The sequence below is a fragment of the Macrosteles quadrilineatus genome, unplaced genomic scaffold, assembly GCF_028750875.1.
Source record: "Macrosteles quadrilineatus isolate MER2022 unplaced genomic scaffold, UCM_ALF_1.0 Scaffold_7__1_contigs__length_78375512, whole genome shotgun sequence".
Classification (NCBI taxonomy): Eukaryota; Metazoa; Arthropoda; class Insecta; order Hemiptera; family Cicadellidae; genus Macrosteles; species Macrosteles quadrilineatus.
Window position 1 is genome coordinate 61,964,448 of NW_026542600.1, and position 23,492 is coordinate 61,987,939.

The window sequence follows — 23,492 nt, forward strand, 5'->3', positions numbered from 1 at the left end:
CAAAATTATTAGCTGTACTATCACTAGAATGGCGGTAACAAAAGCCAAAAGCCAAAATGACTAGTTAGAAAGGATGACCAGTACAAAACCCGAGTACAACTCGTTAAACACACTCTTTGGTTAGTTTAAGTACAGGACTTGTAAATCGGGGCCCAAGCTTCACTTGTGCTTAAAAAATGTAACAGAAAATGCTCCAAAAAAAATTTATAAGGTCATATTTTAATTTACATCTTACTTAACAAATTGATTTAAACTACAAAATATTGGTAGTTATTACTTACTTTACTTGTCCATGAATTTTTTACATCTTTAGGGACTCAACACTACGATTTTGTGAATTAAATTGTCGAGGGTTAATTTAGTTTCATATAACACATTATTTGAAGCCTCAATGAAGAAACTTTGTTTTACTAATAACAAATGTTATGCAAACTCTATGCAAAAGACAAATGATTATTAATATAATTATTATTTGTATGCATGTTGAAATTTTGCACTTTTTCAATTTTAAAGGTTTATTGATTTGTATTATTTTTTTCATAAAACCGTTGTTCGATGGAACTTGCATTTCTATTTGGTAACTTACAGGAAATAATTAGAACAACAATAAACTCAACGATTTGCATTTATAACTAGAACTTTTCAAACTGATTTTCATCAGTATAAGTAAGTTTAAAATGTATTCTATATACATTCAACATCAAACCATTTATAATTAATTAAGACCATTGGTTTAATTCTTTAAGGCTAAATATGGCAACCAATTATTTGGTTTGTATTTTTGGCAATCATGTCTCTTCAGTAACAGTTAAAACAAAACCTCACACAGAGAAATTCAAGTATAAAATTAATTTGTACTAAGTAAAATGTTTCCTAAATTAGTAAAACTTAGGGTAATACTGATATGAAGCTTGGGCACCCTATGCCTATATCCTCTGGGAAACAGGGATGACTCCCGTTCTAGGAACCAAGCCCTTGGTGTCACCACGGCAACAGAGCAGCCATGTCTCGTCCACTTCCAACACCAAGCGAAGTCTCTCTCCCTCATTGTACGCTAGATGTCCACTGTCTGAGGGTAACCTATGACTCAATGTCACGACGAACCTGTCACAAACATAGATACTGTTTTACATTCACAGCCGTTCCAATTAAATTACGAACATAAAAGTAAAACATTTTCTTGTCCATTAAATTAGCAATGTTTTAACTGTCAATGTTGAGCCATCGATGTATAATAACTCCCTGGATTGCGCGCTCAGGTTGAAGTAGGGCTCGAAAAACGGTCCGTCGCTACCTCGCTCTGTCCGCGAGGAGTGGGGATAAAGGCATGAGTCACCCTAGTGGCGAGCGTCGCGCCCGCTCTCGCCGTGTATTGCTATGTTAGTTTTGTGGAAATATTCCAATGATAATTGATTGTAACGAACTTAAGGAGGTTATATAGGCATATATAATTAATCTACGTACTTGCTCACACTTTATAGACTATGTGTCAAAAGTAAATCTCATAAGAAATTTAGTGATGTTATGAAAGAGTTAGATTTATTAATATTTGAACATTAAACAGGGCAAAATATATCACAATAATTATTTGATCACAAAGCATGTCATCATTTGCTGCTGTGAGGCCCAATTATTATTGAGATACTTTGCAACATTTATGAATATATATTTTGTTTATAGTGTACTAGCTGTTACCCACGGGCTTCACCCCGTTTGACCTCATAAGTATTAATAAAATTATTGAATGGTTAAGTTAAGCTGAAATAAACAAAACAGGATACAGTAATACAAACAAATAAGTACAACCATAGACTAACCGTTTTATCTATGGTACAACTGAGGTATTTTTAACATTAGGTATATGGAAAGTTCCCTTTCGAAAGGAATTACGACCGTAAAGGGCAATTTTCGAAATAATAAATAGTTTTGGGCAAGGTTTCTCGTCATGATGAACATTTTAAGTGTATGGTTTATGGGGGTGTGACTTGTAGTTTTCTCAAAAGTTCATGGGTACTTTTGGCTTTATATATAGATGTATCTTTGCTATACTGTGATTAACGTGTTTGGAAAACATATTATGTTGCTAAATAAAATTGGTGTAGCCTATAATATTTAATGCCAATATCTCAAATGTATTTATTATTCTCACTGAAGTAAAATAATAACAAAATATTTTCTCAGGTATTAAATACTACTGTGGAATCCAACATTTATTCTTTGATTCAAAGAATTTTGTTAACTATAGACTACCGGTAAGCATTAAAATGCATAAACATACGCTTGTAAATTTCGTTACCATTCATCGTAATGTATTGACATATTTGATGTAATAAAATTATAATTAAATGCTAGAAACACAGTATCTAGATCCCGTAAACTGATGCTGAGCCGGCCGAGCTCCTAGCGCCAATGCCGCGCCAAGCGATTTTATGCCTATTTTTAATCGCTTAAAAATGATACAAGCAGACTCCGTATCAAAAAAAGCTTCAAATAAAAAATTAAATTCATACTTTGATCTAAAACTTTGCCGCAGGAATTTTTTTCCTGACCAAAAAATAAAAAAGTTCCTCGCTTACTACATTTTTCATGTTTTTAATGGTGTTAAAAAACGATCATCAGTTTTAATTTGCCTAAATAAATTATAAAGAATATGTTAAGGTAAAAACTAACTACATAGTAATAAGCACTGGTTTTTCCAGAAAAATAATATATCAATTTGAAATTTTTATGTTAACAAATAAATGTAGCAGAGCAGGTTGAGTGAATGTATGTTTGTGTAAAACAGTGAGGTTCATTCGGCCCGTCCGCCTCGGTATCCCGCCAATTCGATTGGCGGGCACGGACCGTTTTTCCACCACCTAGCGCGCTATCCAGTAGAGTTATTATACATCGATGTGTTGAGCTATATGAATGAAATGAAAAAATATCTTTATTCATATGGTATACAGTCGCATACATTGAATGGCGCCATTAGGCTTAAAACTAAATCAAATTAACCTACAATTCATCGAAACCATAAAGTGTTTTATCAGTTAAGAAATGTTTAAGTTTTTTTTTAAATTTTGAAATATTATCAATATTCCTCACCTCAGCTGGGAGTTTGTCCAAAAACCTTTTCCCTGCACAGGTGGTTTTTTTGTTAAAAAGCTCCAAATTATGGACACTTACAGCAATTTCATTTCTGTTCCGGGTAAAATAATTATGACTATCACCAAGTTTAGGGACCAAATTAGCATTAGAAAGTTTTTTTGTGTGTAAAATTGTATGAAAAACATAAATACTATACACAGTCATTATTCCCAATTTTGAAAAAAATTGACGAGCGGAAGTATCCCATTCTAAATTTAACATAATTCTGATTGCACTTTTTTGAAGAGTAAGAATTCTATCCAGGTTTTGCTTAGAGGTATAGCCATAAATACTTATGCCAAAAGATATTGATGAATCAATAAAAGCAAAATAAAGAATCTTTAATGTTTCTATTAAGCAAAATTTTGACATTCTATTAATAGCATGGATACCAGAAGTAATTTTGTTGACTACCTGGTCTATATGCTTATTCCATGTTAGATTTTTGTCTACAATCAATCCTAAAAACGTTGTTGTGGTGATTTCTTCCAATTTATTATTTTGAAATTGAATTACAGGCTGTACAATTTGTTTTCTTTTTCCTGTTGTAAAAACCATAAAATTACTTTTGCTTAAATTTTAAATTTAACAAGAGCTGATGAGAATTTAAAAAAGTATTTAGAGCTTGATGTTAACAATAAAAAAAACATTTGAGTAAAAAAAGTAAAAACTTTCAGATCTGTGTGTTGATCATTATTTTTATTGTTAAAACTTATTTGATTTCTCTTTACGTAAACAAATGCAAACACATATACTCATGATTTGAGTTTGGGATTATGAATAGTATAATCAACAAAAAAACAATAGTTAATAGTAGTAGTATAAAAAATAAAAACATGTCATCCTTCAGCCATTATGTGTAATAAAAACATATTAACCGGTTATCTTTGAATTTACTATTCGTTCATGAATATATTCTTCCTTTCAGTAAGTTTCTAACATTGTGATTCAAAATTATTTTCTTTGCATGATGTAGTCTTATTTTGAAATACTTTACTACTATTTCAGTAAACAAATCTCTAATACAACATTTTAGGGGTCTTAATTGGTTGGTGTGTTCCGTTAGCCTTAAAAAAAGTTATTATGTATGTCTCTAAACATCATGCCTCCCCCTCCTCGGTACAGCGGCACTGCGCAGCCAGGCTCTGGCTTCAACAAAACTCAAGCGTGTCTCCTCCTAAGTGTCACACCACTGGATGCTAATAGTATTGAATTAATTCAATGGCAATTAGTTGTTGAGCACACTGTACAAAATTACTAAAGTGACTGTGGTGTAGAAATGGTTCTAGATTGCATGCTGTCTAGTCTAGCTAGCATTCTAGTCATTATTCATGATATGAAAAAGACTAACCTGTGTGGTTGAGATGTCTGGTGTTGTCTGATCGTAGATGAGCTCGCAGCTCGTCGATGACTGTCTACAGATGGAGCTCGCTGAACCCTGTAGGGCAGAGAACTCGGCCTGGCCACTGGCCCTGTCTTGGCTGGAGCATCTACCCTAGATGTACGAGCTTTCACTGGCCCTTCCGGTACTTTTGCCCTGAAAAGCACTTATCTTGAGAAAGAAGCGATACAATAACAGGGGTATGTGTGTTGTACATGTTGAATTTAATTTTAGTTGAATATGTAGCAGCTGATTATGATTATTGTTTATGTTTGTTGTTGCTATGTTGAGAATCATTCTAATAGTCAGGACATTAGTTTTACTTAAGTCTTTGATTATTATTTCTTAAATATCAGAAGCAGGACTAATTAATTTTTGCAAAGAACTGTTTTCTAGACATAGAATACCTGATGTGGTAGTCTCAGACAGTGGCTTACAACTACTTAGTAGGACTTGAAGGAGTTTTCTAAAGACTGGAAGTTAGAAGTAGTAACCTCATCACCTTACAATCATCAGTCAAACAGAAAAGCCGAATCATATGTAAAAGTGGCAAAGAAACTAATTAAAAAAGTAAAGAAAAAAAAGAAGATAATAGTAGGTATGATATTGTCAATTTATCCCACAACCAATTCCAGAGGATAGAAATATGCCGTGAATTAAAGTACTACGTTTACACACAATCAAGGTGACTAAAATTATACAGTATAACTACATAAATCCATTCTGTCTTATGACGGACAACTAGGATGACTTACCGGTTTGAGATGGATGAAGGCCTCCTGAGTTGACTGGCACCAGTGAGGGCTTTCTTGATTGGTGGTCTGACTGTGCCAGGCTGACTCACCAGACCTAGGCCTTGGCTGGTGGGTCGTACAGGCGATGTCACGGGCCGTGGAATACGAGATTTGGGGGCACTCGATACACTGGAGGTACTGTCAAATACATCATTGTTTAGTAAGAAGCCAGTTTATACAATTGAAATACAAATTTATTCATATGATATATTACTGTTTTTATAAAGCACACCTCATCTACATAATAATTGTCTTGAAAAAAAACTTTTGTTTTATTTTTTTTATTTTGTGATTTAAGGTTATGTACCTAATTCTCACTTAAATTGTAAAAAAGTTCAAAGTGAAACACCTGTTCTTATGTATGCATTGTACTTTACAAAGAACTGTGTAAATAAAACAGGTCCATGTCTATGTCTAATGAAACTTGTTACAGGCTTCATAAATGTGTTGAATTGAAATGCTGGTGACTAAACAATTGCCAATGGATAATGACTTCTAGTACATTTGTACTGTACATTTGTAGGACCACTAAGGCCCGGTTCACACGAACGACAAACCTAGCAGACTAGGTAAGCACGACTGGGTAGCGGACCACAGGATCAAATGGAGCCGTTCACACCAGCCTAGGACGCCGACTAGCTAGTCGTGTTCGAGCTTGATGTCCCAAAACCTAGTCGGACCCCGCTTCCCAGTCCGTCGCGGCAACTACCCAGTCGCCCAGTCGAACTGCGTAGCAATACATGTAGCCTTATGGGAGCGTTCACACGAGCGATCGGGTAGTCGAGCTGCAGCTCACATTCTTACCTTTGTTCTCATTGTGCACCAGTGATGGAACCGAGTGGTTTTAATATCGATATTTTCAACTAGTCCGTGGACATGTCGCTCGTGTGAACCGGTGTGATCCTGTGGTCCGCTACCCAGTCGTGCTTACCTAGTCCAAGCCTAGTCTGCTAGGTATGTCATTTGTGTGAACCAGGCCTAACACTTTTCACTAACATTTTGACTAGTGATGTGTCGGTTCTATTTTTTAACAGTTCTTGGCCGAAAACGGTTCTCAGTTCCTCTTCCAGTGTTCCAGTAAAAAAAGATAAAATTTAAAATGATGTAAAAATGTGAGTTTATTTAAAAATTACAAATGCTTCTGTTGGTAGCATTACTTCCACTTCTTAAAAGTGAGTTTTACTTTTGCCTAGCCTAAAATATTCATGAGCTCAAAGAAGAAGCTGTGTGCAATCTTTTTTAGTCTTTATCAGCTGTTTATATAACTGTTACAGACAAAGGAGAAAAGAACTACCAAAGTCAAATGAAACCCAACTCGCGATCTCTATAATAGTTTACAGCCATTGTATGAATGCAAATTTAGAAAAAACTATTCAATAGTTCTGCATCCGGCTACTTGGCTAGCTAGTCGCTATTGATCGCCATATATATGCGACGCTGCGGCCATTGCCACGGACAGAGGTATACAGTTTAATATTACACATAAACCGGGTGTCACTTGGTTAACAGTACATACAGACCACGGGCCAAAGATGCAGCAAAGTAAAAAAAAAACAGTTTAGCCAACTACCATATGACGTCACTAATTATCATATCCACAGACCAAGTGACATACAAGTGCGACATACATCGCTGTAGACCACTGCAGAGAATTCAGGGATTCAAATAGACCATTACGAAGATATAAGCTTTTTAATAACATTGGAACATCGATGCAAATTATTATTAGCAACATGTAGATATATATTACATGTAGATAACAATATACAACTAATCTTGTTAAGAACTAAAAAATATGTAAAGCAGTTGATGGAACCGTCAGACTGAAGAACCGACAACTTTTTGACGGTTCTCGGTCCCGGTTATTTCCCCAAGAACCGTTGAACTGAGAACCGTCTTTTGGAAGTGACATATCTCTAGTTTTGACCTCATGTAGAGTGCCATCTTAAGGGTAACAACTTCCGCAGTCGTCAACTGTGTGGAAGACCACAATTTTACAGCCCGCTGGTGTTGTTTTAGAACTGTCATTTCAAATGTTTGATCCAAACTTTGTACTTTTTTTATTATGTTTATGAATTGACTTTCCTTGTCGTTATCTCACATATTCTAGGTTTTTTAAAGGCCCTATCACGATCAATTCTATGTACCTGGACTTCACAGGGGAAGGTGGAGTGTTAAGTGATGAGGATTTGTCAAGACTTTCTTGACTAGTGTTCTCTCTGCCAGAGAGCATTTCCCACTTCATCTGCAGTCTACGGAATTTGCCACTGCCTTCGCCTGTCCCTGCTTCCTCTCCGTTGCCTACATTTCCTCTGCCTCCTGTCTCCAGGCTGAAACCGGGCCCCATAGTGATTAAGTATTGTTAAATCACCAAATACTAATACACATTGACATACATTGAATGAGACAAACCAGATTAATTAAAGTTATTTGTTTCTAACTGCTTATTGTCTAAGTTGTTGGGATGCCTCAAAATCTGGATTACAGGAGAGGTGATGGCAAGCCTGTCATGAGTTTGAAAATTAGGAAGGTAACGTACTAACATACATCTTCCGTTACCTGGCAACCGATAACAATAGGAGTTTCCCATAGAAATCTAATCACAGGATGTGATTTAAACTTGATAGGGATTTTCTTTGAAATTTGCTACTACCAGAAGAGTAATTGCTGTCGGCTAGTGATATCAAATTTGAACTTACTAGATTGGTCCCGACTGAGACTTATTAGGTATTATTTATTAGCAATCCACATAAGACTGAAATATGATTTCACACCACTTTGTGATTACTCACCTGTCAGTGTATTCTTCCTCAGTGTCGTCTCCAAGTCTGTCGTAAGCTTGTCCAAGCTTGCCACCGATGTTTACACTCCATCGCTTGTGCTGAGTTCCGGCTACATCAGCTCCTGTCACACAGTCCACACAAGAGCGAGGTCGCACATTCTCCGACATCTGGGGAGGTGGAGACTCCATCAATCTGTGGAGAGCCCAGGATCCTTTACTGCTCGCACTGCTTCCGCTGTGGCTTGGTGAGGAAGGGAGTCTCTGTAACATTGTCTACATGTTTTACTGGAATAATATTCGTGACTATTTTGTTGTGGGGAAGACAAGCGTGAACTAGAGCTTTTGTGTTTTGCAACATGCATGTTTGTATTTTGAAAATTGTTTTGTGGATGTTATTGTTTATATCTAAACAATATTATGTATAGTAATTAGTGATGGGCGGATCCAATAAAATATCAATACCGGATCCGGATCCAGATATGTACTGTCATAAGAATAGGTTAAAAAAAAAAATATTTACAGAAATCCAATTTAAATCATACTGTTTTAAATTAAATTTGTAATGTTTATTTTTGATGGACCCTAAAATTTTCAAAATTATGACAATGAAACTTCCTGCTAAGTTTCCACGACCACCAAAAGGGTATCTCTGTACATTTTTAGTCTTCTTCATGGGCACAGATAGCCTTGTATATGGACATAGATATGGAGACACAGTTAGTCTTGTACGTGGACACAGATAGTCTTCTATATAGAGTTGATTTTAATTTTTTTTTTTTTTTTTTTACTATTAATTTTATTTTACCTACATCACTATGAAGAAACACCTGTTCTTATGTATGAATTGTACTTTATAAAGAACGTTTTGTGTTAGTAAAATTCGGATCCATCAAAACCGGATCCAGCCCAAGATACCATTTTTGTGGATCTGATCAGGCGTTGGTTTTAGCTCAAATCTGGTGGATCCGGTAGTTTCTGGATCCGACCATCAATAATAATAATTTATTTATGTTAACATTAGATTATGTAATTACATCTTTGATCCTAATGTTATTTAATTTATTTTGTAAGGATCGCTTACACTTAGCTGAAGCAAGCTCTGATGCAACAGTCGGGTCTCATAGAGAAGGTCCAGTTTGAAGTTAAGTTGTCCAAGAGGTCTCAGAGAGGCCAGCAGTTTGTCACTGAGTGCTCTGGCATTGGTCTGTCCTCGACAGGCACACAACATGAGAGCATCTGCTGAGTAGTGGCGGCGCAAAACACTCTCCCTGGTCCTTAGATAGCTCAGCCACACGTCTAGACCTTGTACACTGTAGCCAACAGTAAATCACTTTAATTTGCATACATTTATACTTGGATTGATAAAGGTGCAATAACAATTTGGTTTGAACATTTTGGTAATATTGTTAAATATTTATAGATATGCAAACTTAGCATGTAGGTTATAGTTTTGATTTAAGTTACCCAACAAAGTACACAATTATGTGTGTTGTTAATACTGGATTAATAATCATAATTTAATTTTAAAATGTAGATATTTCTCTTCATCTTAACTCAAAGATTAAGAACAATGATCACAACACATTAGAGATATCTTCGCCTCTGAGAGGGGTTAAAAACTGTCTTGCTAAAACGAAACAAAGCAACTTGTATAGTGATGCAAATTTACAGCCAAGTTGATAGACACACATAGCAGTATTGATGACTTACTTTAAAAGACCGAATATGAAAGCATTGAATTTGACTACCCCTTCAGTCAGAACATCTTCACTGTTCAACTTGAGAACTAGTTCATTCAAAGCCTTGGTCATGGGACCTGAAACACATTATGGTGTTTATAAGCAAACATCTTTATAAATATTCAGAACTGAGAACTATATCAATACTTATTATGATAGGGTAAATGCTATAGGCGGGCGAGTAAATGACTATCAAGGAATTACTCTGCTGTTCCTTTACATAAATAAATAAATAAAAGTGTTTTTATTAAAGCGTTTCTCTGGTACACCAGCTTTTCAGAACACTTAGTCACGATATAACAAACTATCCTATGCTACTATCGGTCCATATACTCAAGCACTTTAACTTACCAATCAATTTTATCGTATGCATTTTTTTCAACTCAAATGTAGAACTCTAAAAATAGTATGAATGTAAAATACTCATATACTTTGTACTTAAAAATTGTATAAAGTAAAATATAGAAGCTCATTCCACTTAGGTTTGTCTTTAAGACATTTCTGTTGTGAGCTTGAAAATAGTATTTTAACTGGTAAATTTTAAATAGATAAAAAATATGGTTAAGTAATAAAATAAAATTGGGCAACTAACTAAGTCTATCAGCCTCAAATCAACATACTAGTTTGAGACTTTATCATACAAGGGTAGTTTGGTAGTTGTTTACTTTTGCTAGAATATAATATGCGGTTAAATAAAAGCTCGATTGTTTGTCATTCAATAATCGGACATTAATCTAATAGTGTTTTGTTCTTACACTGTTTTTAGTTGCATTTGGCGGCTTTGGCAAAGTTTTAGGTGAGGATGGGCATACTGTATAGTAAAGACAAACCACATTAAAATAACACGGCCTGATACTTATGGTAACAGTTCTTTTGACACTATACTTGATCAGCGTTTCTACAAAACTTACAATAAGGGGATTTTTATCAGTCTGGCATTTTCAGTAGCGACTCCCCTTAAGTTCCAGATAAAGTGTTTACTATAAATAAGTTTTGTGTAAAACGTTGTATGGATCGTTAAATGTACAAACCTTGTTGAGCAGAGGCTTCGACGACTTGCCATACGGAGTTGTTGATGTCTCCAAACGGTGTGTCCAGACTAGACTTGAGACCGTCGCTCAGCAAGGAGTAGAGAGCTGGGCAGAGGCAACTGAGGGCCACACTAGAGACTAGCTCGTTGGGGCCGTTGGACTGGGCTACTAACTTGGCTGCTGCTGTCGTCACAACATCTACTAGCTCTGCAACCAGATATTCACATCAATACCACAACAGATTTTCATGTTTCTGTTAAAAACTGTGTACAAAAACAGTTAAGATATTTTTGTAAAGGGTATGGTTTTAGGAGCGCAAAAATATATGTTATCTCAGCACAGACAATGTGTATGTAGCTATCAATGTATGGAAAATGAGTTTGCAGCCAATCAGCAATTGTCAGATTATAGAATTCATAACCGTCATAGTGGAGCTAAGTAAACTCGATGATAGCTGAATAATTCTGAGCACGAGTTAACTTTCATTTGACCTCGGTAGTTCTTTCCTGCTTTTGTCTGTTTGTTCCAGTTAAATAGAATTGTAAAGCAAAACAGCCGATAATGACTAAACGGCAAACAAAATATTGCAATTGCATCATATGGCTTCTTCTTCGAGCTCACGAATATTTTAGGCCAGGCAAAAATAAAACTCAATATCAAGAGGTGGTAGTACTGCTACCAACAGAAACATTTCTAATTTTAAATAAAGTGTGTTTCAAATAAATTTTAGCGTATGTAAATTTCTTCCAAACTTTTTTACCGGAACTAGGAACTGAGAACCGTTCTCAACCATGAACCAAACCGGAACCGAACTGTAAAAAATGTAACCGACACATAATTAATTTGGTCTAAAATGAGATGTATGAGTTTTAGAATATCCAGTACCATGAGAATAGGGTATGTGAGAGCAAATGATTTGAGCAGTAAAATTATGCAATTGAGGTACAAATTAGGAATGAATAATTATTTTGAATGGTTTTAAATTCCAATACAAAATGTTGAAGAGTAAATCATTTTTTTAAGCTTTGCTTCAAATGCATCGCTTGAAGGTACATGTATCGCTATTTGATGGATTTTCTCTTCATTGTGACTATGATAAAACAAAATAGCCTTTAACATACCAGATTTGGCTGAATGTCGAAGTCTTTCATGGCTAAAGCTGACTTCCAGATCTTCAGTGATAGTTGTCTCATTGAGACCAGCGCCAGTCTTGATCTAAGAAAGAAGTTTAAAGATTAGGACATTATAATTTCTTAGTACAAATATAAGATGAAATTGGCTAGGATAGTAAATTTACAAATATTGAAAGGACGATGATTTGTAGTCAGAAAAAGTGATATGGTCTATGGAGAAGACTTTGAAGTTTATCAAAATTTTGTGTGAAAATTAATAAAGAAATATTCACAAAATTTTTTTTACTATTTTTTTATTGGGGTCTCCATTGTAGGTACCTGATGAACGTGATGAATGATCCTCAATTTGATCAATAGAATTTCAAAAACCCTTTGCATATTTTATTTTTACTTTTTAATTAATATTTTCCCTCATCTATTCATTAAAGGAAATGTTGGTATTGTTCAAACTAGTAGAAAAGTAATTGCAGCTACAAGAACTTTTTTAATAACTCAAACTCTAAGAGAATTACTGTTATCAGTGTTATCAGGAACTCTGGTAGTTCTCTATCAGAGATTACTACTAAGAGAGTATGAATCTCATGAGCAAAGAGCTGTTAAAAGAAATAATATATATGTAAGTGGAGTGGTTGGCAATACAGTAGGTTGTATATGTCCATTTTTATATGACTAAAGCCCTGCACACACCAGATCGATACTCAGTGCAATCCCAGAGCAGGCACAATATTTTTCTAGGAAACTCTCTTGCGATATCAGTGGTCTGTGCGATACCATGGTGGCTTATGGAGTTGCACATACCAGAGTGAACAGCAATACCGAGACGAATGCGAAATTGTCGCAGTAACGCTGCATGCACTGTTCGCAGCACTTTATCGCAGCGATACCATGCGGCCAAACCATGAACTACTCAGTTTTGTCTGTCCTGTCCGTTCCTTAGCCCCAGCTCCACAGTAGTGGGTACTTTCCTTTTCAGCAATTAAACTCACCAACTCATCAAAAACATTCCTGATTGATTATAAAATATATTTTGAATCTTTTTTCATATTTTCTTAACTGGGGCATGATGGTATGGTACTCGCAACATGGCAGCCGTTCTTTATTTATGTCGTGTACCCACATTTTCCTTACTCATTCGCCTTCTAGTACAGCTAGTAACAGCAACACTTCTTCTAGTGATGGTCAAAACCAGAAATTTTGAATCTCAAAACCGAAACCGAAACTTTAAAAAATCGAATCCCGAATCTCGAATCTCAAAACCTAAACGCGAAACTTTTTTACTTAGCTGGTTACAAAGGTCAAGATTACAAAAAATACACATAATCAAAACTGAAAGAGATATACTCCTGACTGTGACATAACATAAATATGTGAATGTGACTGATAATCTTAAAACCCAATACAAAATAAGTGTTCACAAACAAAAAACAAAAAAAAAATTAATTAAACTTCTAACACCAACATAAACATGAATATTAGATTAATTTAGTGGTCAATATTTCTTTGTGTTTAGTAAATATTGATGTGAAACTGAATTGTACCAGTTATAGTATTTAAGATACCTTTTGAAGTTCAGAATCAAATTTACTTGTTTCATTAATGGTGATGTTTGCCCTGTTGCTACCTGCTTGTTTGGAAACAGTGTTAAAAACAATAACAATGGCACAAAAAATTTCAGCAGTTTCAAAAATAAAACTGTCAAAATCTTCAATTTCGAAACTTGGTGATCGAATCTCGAAACCGAAACTTTCCTAAGTTTTGATGGTTTTGAGATTTCAGATTCGGTTTTGACACATCACTAACTTCTTCTAAGATGTCATGGTATTAAACAAGCATACAGAGCAGTGCCTATACAAACACTGACTATAACACAACACTTTTACAACTAGAGAGTCGCACAACCACCACACCCTACGCTCTCCTGAGGTGTACTGGCTTTCCCGCGGGTCTCTTTTCCTGCTCTGGTGTGAAAACACCCGTTTCCGCTGCGATATTATCACCCAAGTATCGCAGATAAAATTCTAGAAATTGTATCACGTCGCTTCAGTAATAAAGTATTGCTCCGGTGTGTGCAGGGCTTTATAATGAAGCTTATAATATTACCTGATAAGTTGGTTTATGGGCGACGGAGACTTGAGGTGAGTTAGGTGGAGTCATAGACGGGTCTTCCCCACTATCAGCAAAACTCACACTCTTTCGACCCTGGCTCAGAAATCGGCTCACCTTTAAAAAGAAAAATTTATGCAACTTGGGGTTTACATGAAATATTAATATATTACATTTTAAAATGTTTTCTCCCAGACCTCACACTCCTCTGTATGTATGTTCCAGCACCATGTGGAATTGAGTGTGCTAACACATTCTCTCCTAGCCGTCACACTACTCTGTATGCATCAGGGTGTCTACTACATTCTTGATGAAAAAATCATGGACTATTACCATATATTTAATGACACTTAATTGTTACCTTTACCGGTGTTGTTATCAAATACATTTTCCAGATTTGTCTAACTGTATTCATAATTTTTCACTGTAGTTGTATCAGAAGGATAAGTAAGTAATAGATAAGAGTTAAGTTTCAAAATAGAAATTTATTGGAATGAGACAAACATTTACTTAGGTACAGCTTTAAAGTGTAGGCTACGCAAAAGCAGAATTTCTGAAATGCAATTATCGTCTCCTGTGATAGCACGAAAATCCTGAATATCCCCAAAGGTAATGGAAACATTATCAACGTCTTTCGCTATTGTGGCAAAATCCTAAATACACCCGCAGTTGTGTGGTCATTTTCATCATCTCCAGCGGTCTCAGAAACGTTGTTATCATCGCCATTCGCAATTGGGGCAAAATCCTGATTGATGCATTTAATGTATTTACGCTATGTACAAACAAAACAATAAATAAGGCATGTTTTAAATTTGAATAGCTCCCGAGGTCGTGTAGATATCATCATCGTCTCCTGCGGTCACAGAAATGTTATCATAGTCTTCTGCTATCGCGGCAAAATCCTAGACATCTCCCGAGATCATGTTGGTATCACCATCGCCTACTGCGATTATAGAAACGTTACCGATGTCATCCGTGTTCATGGCAAAAGCGTAAATATATATATCGTGCGAACTACCTAAGCTATTTAAGGACATAGTGTGATATTTAAGGATAATTCCTGTACATTTCATGGTCAGCCCAAAATTAAGTACAATTCCCGGTTTTTCCCAGATATCCCATTTGGTTGACACCCTGAATATGGTCTAGCAACACGTGGGAGTGAGTGTGTTACAAATTTTCTCCCAGCCGTCACACTTCTCTGTATGAATGGTCTAGCTTAAAAACTGAAAAATTAATTACGTATGCTACAAGTCATAACAATCTTCAAAATATTCTTATAGGTCATAAAACTGGGAACTATTACTATTGTGTTGCCAAGTCAGCAAAATTTGTTAGCCTAATTATTTTGTGTGCATTAGAATTTTTCACTGTGCTGCACATTAATTGAAAATAGAACTGCATCCCATACAATATTTTCTCAAAGGCTAATCAAAAGACAATTTTGTTGGCATTTTTAGGCAGTAAGCTATCAAAATAATAAGATTTCCTGCCTCTTAATAATGTCTTCAAAAAATATTTGAGCTTTGTACAAGGTCAACATTGTGATGGCCAAAAAACCTTGAACATTTTTTGAATCCATTAGTTTACGAATGATTGTTAGTTAAAATAAACTTTAGGAGCTAATGAGTTACCTGCTGGCGGAGGACATCCATATCTCGGGGGTCCCACTGGTCCCCGCTCATCTCCAGGAGTTGTTGTAGGCGAAGTGCATGAGTGGTGGGGGGAGTCGGGGGTCGCCACATCTCTCCGCCAAGCCCCTCATCCGACCCTGACAACTGACTACCACTCGATTGCTAGAAAAAGATAAATTATCATAAAATAGCTACAACAATCCTTTTTTGCAGGTCCATTACTTTCAGTCTTTCTTAAAGCGGATCAAATATATTTCATTTTAAGCTTTAGTATATAAAAATATACTAAAGTTTAGTTATTTATATTTATATATATCTATTATTACTATATTTATTTATTTTTCATTGATAGTTTTTTAAATTAAACAATCACCTAACTTCTAATTTGAAAGTAAGCGACAACTAGGAAAATAAATTTTACCTTAGCCTTTGCTTTTTTGTCCACATCGGCCAATTCAGGATCATCTACATTGGCTGTCTCCATATCAAACATGCTATGTCTGTAAAATACAATAAATGTTAGTAGTGTTGCTCTTGCAATCACAATAAAAGTTCTGCTTGTAGGGGTTAGTCCTAGGGTTTAGTGAAATAGTTAAAATTAAACACAATTTACAATGTAAAAAAGAGACAGAGGTGAATACAAAAAATAGATTAATGTTTTTTTAATCCAAGTTAATCTCAACTCACATGACCTACAGTTAAGGGGATTCTACCCGGTCAATTCAAGATGGCGGCTAAACATGCTATGTTCCTGAACATGCCTCTACGGTACAAGCTCTCAACTCAACATTCTAAATCTAATTTGTCTCCAATGATTGTGTGCTTGTTGTGCTTTTAACATATCAGAGCCTGCAGTGGGTGGAGCAAAAATAATGTTTAACTATTATTTAGAAGTTAAAATTGCATGTAAATCAGACTAATTTGCACATTTACAAAATGATTTTGTAAATACACAAAGAATCAATTATGAAGTTTCAGTTCAGCCTATGCATAGTTTGGATCTTAGTAATTATTTTACAGTTTATTTCAACTCGATAAACACTTTAATAATGCCAGGAGGTTCTTTTTTGTAGGACCATGTTTACATGTAAACAGCCGGCGAGTGGAACCCTCTTAATAATTGTTTGTTTTAGACTAAAGGAGAATAATTTCACAATAAAAGCAATAATAACTTTGAATCCATTTAAAATATACAAGGTGTTCAAAAAAGGTGGGGACATAATTTTTGTAAGTGATTCCTTGGGTCAAAATAAAGAGAAAATCAAAGATAATTTTTTTTCCAAAATTGCTTTGTTAACCAGATATCTTCCATCATTTTGTATTTTTTACATACACATTTTTATCTTTGAATTTTTTCAACAGATCTTTATGAAACTCGGTACGTATGTTAAGATAGAAGGGGCCCATGTTAGAAAAAAAGTTATCTTGATTCAACTAAAAATTTCAAAATGGTGGCCATTTTAATTTTTTAAACTTAAATTACTAAAATATGGCTGATTTTATGAAAAAATGTCAATATCCCTTTTTTAGCATTTTTAATTCCCTATCCAACAATACCAAATTCAAAAAGATTGAATAACAAATAGCTGAAATATCATTATTTTAGTTGTTAAAGGAGGCAAACCTGATTAGCTTAGCCTTATTCTACCCCATTTTACCAACAGCAAAGTATCAGCGGTATCGAGAATCGAAACATCCCTAACCATATATGAAATATTCATTTGTGTTACTTGTGTATCCTTGCCCATTATTTGTTATTATAGAACAGTGCCACAAAGACTGCAAAGTGCAAATTGATTTTATTTCTCATTTTTCCTATCTGCAAGAATGTTTACTCAAGAATAAACCCAAGCTCTTTTAGGTGGAAATATTTTGTTCCAAAAATCGGGAAGGATATAAAAATCCCGTCCTGTCAATGCCTAATTAAAATATAACTTCAATATGACAGTAAAGTAATTGGATTAAAACGTCCTTTATTTAGCAAAAAATATATAAATAGCAACACTACAAGCTACAATTAATAAAGTGGTTATTTTAAGTCTAGCACAGAGACCAAGCAAATATGCCTAGCATTGGTAAAGGTTTGGTTAACTTATTCACATACAATTAGGCTACATCTAACACTTAAAATTTAAAATGTGTTAAACCACTGTATGTTCAGGATTGTGGTATAAAACAGTTCACTGAATAAGGATGTAGAAACCTTTTAATATTTACAATATTAGTAAAATCAATAATTATAATCCATGCTTAAAATTGTTAAAATGTGACTGGTATTAGTTAGTTATGAGAATAGAGAGGAGTTTAGTTCATCACAAAAACAAATGAAACAAGAAAACTATGAATAAAACACAATGGCATTGACCTATATACTGATTGTTGAGAAAGAAGAAACTACAAAGCAGTAGAAAAGGGCAAAAGGGGGGGGGGATGTTAAATAAGACACTTGAAATGATGAAAACCAAGCACCTAGATCAACCAAATGTATCTCTGTAAAGGGATTAGTTTAAAAATATCCTCCACAGAGATTGGTGTGTTTATAACACTCAAATGATTTAAGTTACTTCCTAGTATAGTTTACAATAGCAACAAATTAAGTAATTTAAAATTGTTAAAGTATTTTTTTATAAAAACGGACAAAACTTTTATTTCCGTTTCTACAGTCCAGGATAGACACTGAAAAATATTGGACCAAGACAAGAAATATTAACTTTGAAAGAGTAGTGTAAAAGATAACCTAACTTGTTAAATGTTATTACTATTCTAAATTACATACCTTTTCTTGTTGGCTTGATTTTTGTGAAGTTTAGTATTCTCAAGTGAGTTTCGCAGAATACCACGAGGTAAAGGAGGTCTTGGGGGTGCAGGGACATTCTTCTCCTCTGGCAATGAAATTGATCGTTTTGGTAGAGGAGGTCCTGCAATGAATGCAATGTTCTTAACTATATCCCATTTAAGATTACCTCAACTAGTTTAGAAAATTACGTGTTCAATTATCAGTTGGTTGGACAGACTTGAAAACAATAATAGTCAGTATCTTGAGTTCAAGTGTCTCATCCACTAATTAGCACTTAACAATCCAAAACCCAAGTGGACGGGTAAATGCAAGGTGGAAAGAGGTAAAAAACCATCCAGTGCAGTAGGTTATGTCTTGTATCAGATTCAACTTATTCATAAGAACATTATCTTCAATTGAACCATTGCTTTATTTTATTATTGTATTATGAAGTTATCTTTATTATCACTAGGTATTATCTATTTTTTATAGCGATGGACGAGACTGGATTTTAAGTTCGAGACGAGATCGAGGCGAGATTATAGATCGCATTACTATCAGGAATCATTTGTTTGCGTAGTTTTACAATGATTAATAAATAACAATAAAGCACCATTAAAACAACAACTAAAGTACAAAAACTAATTATTTATTACAAAGGTTGACACAAAAAAAGGGTATAAAATAACAAAAGCTTTTAGGAACTTAAATAGTTATGAAAATTTATAATCTAGAAATCTCGTCTTGCAAAATTCTTGGAGCAAAGTCAATCCCTCTCAAACTAACAAGATGTTTTTTTGTCTCATAAATTACTAAAAATATTTTAAGACTTGTCCATTTCAAATTTTTTACAAACTTTACAAAAATAGAGCGGGTTTGTCCTATAAAAAACCTCCAAGTGTAGTTTATACTAGGGATGGACGGGTCCCGAAGTTTCGGGAATTTTTCGGGAAAAAAATATTCCCGATTATCGGGACGGGATTACCTTTGATTCGGGAATTTTTCGGGACGGGATTTGGTCCGATCGTCAGCGATTTTGCCGTTCGCGAGTGCCGATGACGCCGCTATTGCGAGCGATAGGTCCGCGAACGCAGGAGACGAAGTCATTTCGACAATTGCGCCGTGGCCGCGGAGTCATAACGACGATCATGCCGTGATGGCGAGTCATACCGACGATCACCCCGTGACCGCGGAGTCATACCGACGATCGCGCCGTGACCGCGGAGTCATGCCGACAATCGTGCTGTGACCGCGAGTCATACCGACGATCACCCCGTGACCACGGAGTTATACCGACGATCGCGCCGTGACCGCGGAGTCATACCGACGATCGTGCCGTGATCGCGAGTCATACCGACGATCACCCCGTGACCGCGGAGTCATACCGACGATCGCAACGTGACCGCGGAGACATACCGACGATCGTGCCGTGATCGCGAGTCATACCGACGATCACCCCGTGACCGCGGAGTCATACCGACGATCGCAACGTGACCGCGGAGACATACCGACGATCGTGCCGTGATCGCGAGTCATACCGACGATCATGCCGTGATCGCGAGTCATACCGACGATCACCCCGTGACCGCGGAGTCATACCGACGATCGCGCCGTGACCGCGGAGTCATGCCGACGATCGCGCCGTGACCGCGGAGTCATGCCGACGATCGCGCCGTGACCGCGGAGTCATGCCGACGATCGCGCCGTGACCGCGGAGTCATGCCGACGATCGCGCCGTGACCGCGGAGTCATGCCGACGATCGCGCCGTGACCACGGAGTCATGCCGACGATCGCGCCGTGACCGCGGAGTCATGCCGACGATCGCGCCGTGACCGCGAGTCATACCGACGATCACCCCGTGACCGCGGAGTCATACCGACGATCGCAACGTGACCGCGGAGACATACCGACGATCGTGCCGTGATCGCGAGTCATACCGACGATCACCCCGTGACCGCGGAGTCATACCGACGATCGCAACGTGACCGCGGAGACATACCGACGATCGTGCCGTGATCGCGAGTCATACCGACGATCATGCCGTGATCGCGAGTCATACCGACGATCACCCCGTGACCGCGGAGTCATACCGACGATCGCGCCGTGACCGCGGAGTCATGCCGACGATCGCGCCGTGACCGCGGAGTCATGCCGTCGATCGCGCCGTGACCGCGGAGTCATGCCGACGATCGCGCCGTGACCGCGGAGTCATGCCGACGATCGCGCCGTGACCACGGAGTCATGCCGACGATCGCGCCGTGACCGCGGAGTCATGCCGACGATCGCGCCGTGACCGCGGAGTCATGCCGACGATCGCGCCGTGACCGCGGAGTCATGCCGACGATCGTACTGTGATTGCGAGTCATACCGACGATCATGCCGTGACCGCGAGTCATACCGACGATCACCCCGTGACCGTGGAGTCATACCGACGATGACGCCGTGACCACAGAGTCATACCGACAATCACGCCGTGACCGCGGAGTCATACCGACGATCGCGCCGTGACCGCGAGTCATACCGACGATCACCCCGTTACCACGAGTCATTCCGACGATCACCCTGTGACCACGGTCATTTTGACGATCGCACCGTGACCGCCAGTCATTTCGACCACGAGTCACAAGTTTCTATAGATACCTGTAAATTGTTACCCATTTTTTGGTTTTTTTATAAATCAGTGCCACAAACGGTAAAAATTGATGTTGTATGTCTTTTTTGGTAACTGCAATACTCAAAGACATTCTTTTTATGCACAGAAAAAAATCCCGTCCCGTCCCGTCCCGAAAATCGGGAAGGAAATAAAAATCCCGTCCCGTCCCGTCCCGAACTAAAAATTCAATCCCGTCCATCCCTAGTTTATACAGTAGAACCTTGATAACAAGACTCTCATGGGGATTGTAAAATAAAACTTGTTATCAAGGTTGACTTCTTATCGAGGTTTGTAATAACATGTGATTAGGGGTAACATAATTTTAAGGGGATTTGAAAATGACACTTGTTATCAAGGGCAACTTGTTATCAAGGGTCTTCTTATCAAGGTTCCACCGACGGAAAAAACCATTTACATTGACAGATTAAACAGGAGTATTAATGTAGGTGCAAAAACAAGTGATATTAAAAATTCACTTTTGACATAACACACCCCACTTTTACTTAACAGACAACAAACATGTTTTCTACCAAGAGTTTGGTAACATTCATACAAAAAATATCCCACAACAATCAAATTATTAGTAACATGCCATTGAAGTTAAATAATTCTTATCGAACCTGAATGGCCAGAATCAGAAGTGGCACTGTCATATCTGTAGACAAAGAGGGGGTTGTTGGCGGAGTGAGGGCCTGGACTAGGGTTGGCACTGGAGTCACTCAGCAGAGTTGATGAACCTCGGTAACCAGACGAAGGCTGCGTGCCTACGCTTGATGATGATGAGTTATTGCGACCTGTCAAAATGAGTGTTCCTTATATAGACGAATGTGAACATGTTGGCCAGCCTGTAGTGCAAGACTCCTGAAGTGATCAGACTACTCACTAAAAAACTCCTCTACTATGTTGGAGTTCCCAAAATCCCCTACCTATTTGTAGGACCCGAAGATGATTAATGATTGTTGATTCGCCTGTGGCAGTGCAGAGCCTGACCTCTGCACAAATGCCACACTTTCTGTCTAGGCCCCTGATAATGCACCAAAGAGTACGATTGGCAGTGGAACAAACCAGCTCCTCTGTACTCAGGGTGCCCTAGTAAATGCCGGTCAAAAAAGGGAGGGATATGGATGTGGTGTTGGGGATCAAGAGGACGAAGGAAGGAAGGGAAGAATGATGGAGAATGAAAGGAAAGACAAAAGATTTTGGGGACCAAGCCAAATTAGGAAACTTGGCCTGGGAGAAAATTGGGGTACAAAGAGATGGATCTCCTACCACCTATTAGTCGCCAAGGAAGGCAGCGGGCCTATATTTACTTGGAAAGCCACACAGGGCAAACATAAGAAGATAAGATTAGGGAAATGCTTAGTTATGACATCATTTAATGGAAGATTGGAACAAACTCAAATATTAAACTAGAGGGTAGAATATATCCCATCCTCGTGTCAAAGTTGCAGATGTAGTTAAATTGAGCTACTGAGAGTGTGTGGGGTGTGTGATCAAGTACTGATCTTTGTTGTATATACAGACTTTTACTCTAAGCTAAACTGAAAAGACAACTTACTGTTAACTATAGCCTATTTTATGTTAACATAAACAATAAAGTATTTAAAGTAAAAGAAAATAGAATTTTTAAAGTAGCACAATCTGTGAGAGGCTCTGGATGTCTACGCCAGTCTCCTAAAGTTAATGATTGATGGTTGGAATGTACTCACTATCTGGGATGAAGGGGGTGAACTGAGTGGGCTTGGAGAGAGGTGGAGAGACACAGAAGAGAGGCTTGGTGGTGGTGCACAGGTCCTTGTACTCCCTCAGCTCAGGGATATCACTGAGCAGAGCACAATACTCAGGAGGCAGCAATACGGCTAGACTCTCCCAATCTCTGACATGACTGAATCCTGAAACACATCATACTAGATGTAATCATCTTGTCTATACAATGGCTCAACTGGTCACTTATTACTATGTAGGCTAAGTAAGGTTACCAATTTGTATCATAGCTAACTCTATACAACATTCGCTATGCAGTACCCGTAAGCACACTAGCCGTCCCAAAAACATTAGTACCCGTCAAACGCTCTCTAACGTCTTACTTTTTCTTACATTTTTTTTTTAGTAGGCTACATACTTACTTTTTCAATAACAAAGTCAAAATCTAAATCAGTAGGTCAAATACTGGTACACTAAAATTTACAGATTCAATTTCAATATGCAGTAAAACCTCACTAACCTGACACCCGGTACCTAACTCAACAGTCTGTGTAACTCGACAGTTAAAACAGTTGACATAGCGCACGTCTAGCTGGCTTTGTCTTATTAATGGGTTCGACATTTGAAGGACG

The 23,492-nt window shown here is 37.3% G+C and overlaps 1 protein-coding gene across 7 annotated transcripts in view; it reads right to left on the minus strand.

Annotated features, from left to right (window-relative positions):
• Positions 1–705: 705 nt before the first annotated feature.
• LOC128998281 (uncharacterized) overlaps positions 706–23,492 on the minus strand; it is a 100,086-nt gene continuing 77,299 nt past the window's right edge. For 6 of the 7 annotated variants that reach the window (XM_054424345.1, XM_054424344.1, XM_054424347.1 and 3 more), the window contains 15 exons: positions 22,866–23,048; positions 21,777–21,950; positions 18,503–18,644; positions 16,148–16,226; positions 15,727–15,888; positions 14,090–14,209; positions 11,978–12,071; positions 10,857–11,063; positions 9,797–9,902; positions 9,168–9,396; positions 8,097–8,347; positions 7,452–7,634; positions 5,266–5,442; positions 4,481–4,666; positions 707–1,104 (listed from right to left, as the gene is read on the minus strand). In XM_054424345.1, the coding sequence (XP_054280320.1) occupies positions 927–1,104; positions 4,481–4,666; positions 5,266–5,442; positions 7,452–7,634; positions 8,097–8,347; positions 9,168–9,396; positions 9,797–9,902; positions 10,857–11,063; positions 11,978–12,071; positions 14,090–14,209; positions 15,727–15,888; positions 16,148–16,226; positions 18,503–18,644; positions 21,777–21,950; positions 22,866–23,048 (2,471 nt within the window). In that variant the 3' untranslated portion in view covers positions 707–926. Of the gene's footprint in view, positions 1,105–4,480; positions 4,667–5,265; positions 5,443–7,451; positions 7,635–8,096; positions 8,348–9,167; positions 9,397–9,796; positions 9,903–10,856; positions 11,064–11,977; positions 12,072–14,089; positions 14,210–15,726; positions 15,889–16,147; positions 16,227–18,502; positions 18,645–21,776; positions 21,951–22,865; positions 23,049–23,492 lie in introns of all 7 variants that reach the window. The other variant, XM_054424343.1, reaches the window with a different exon arrangement.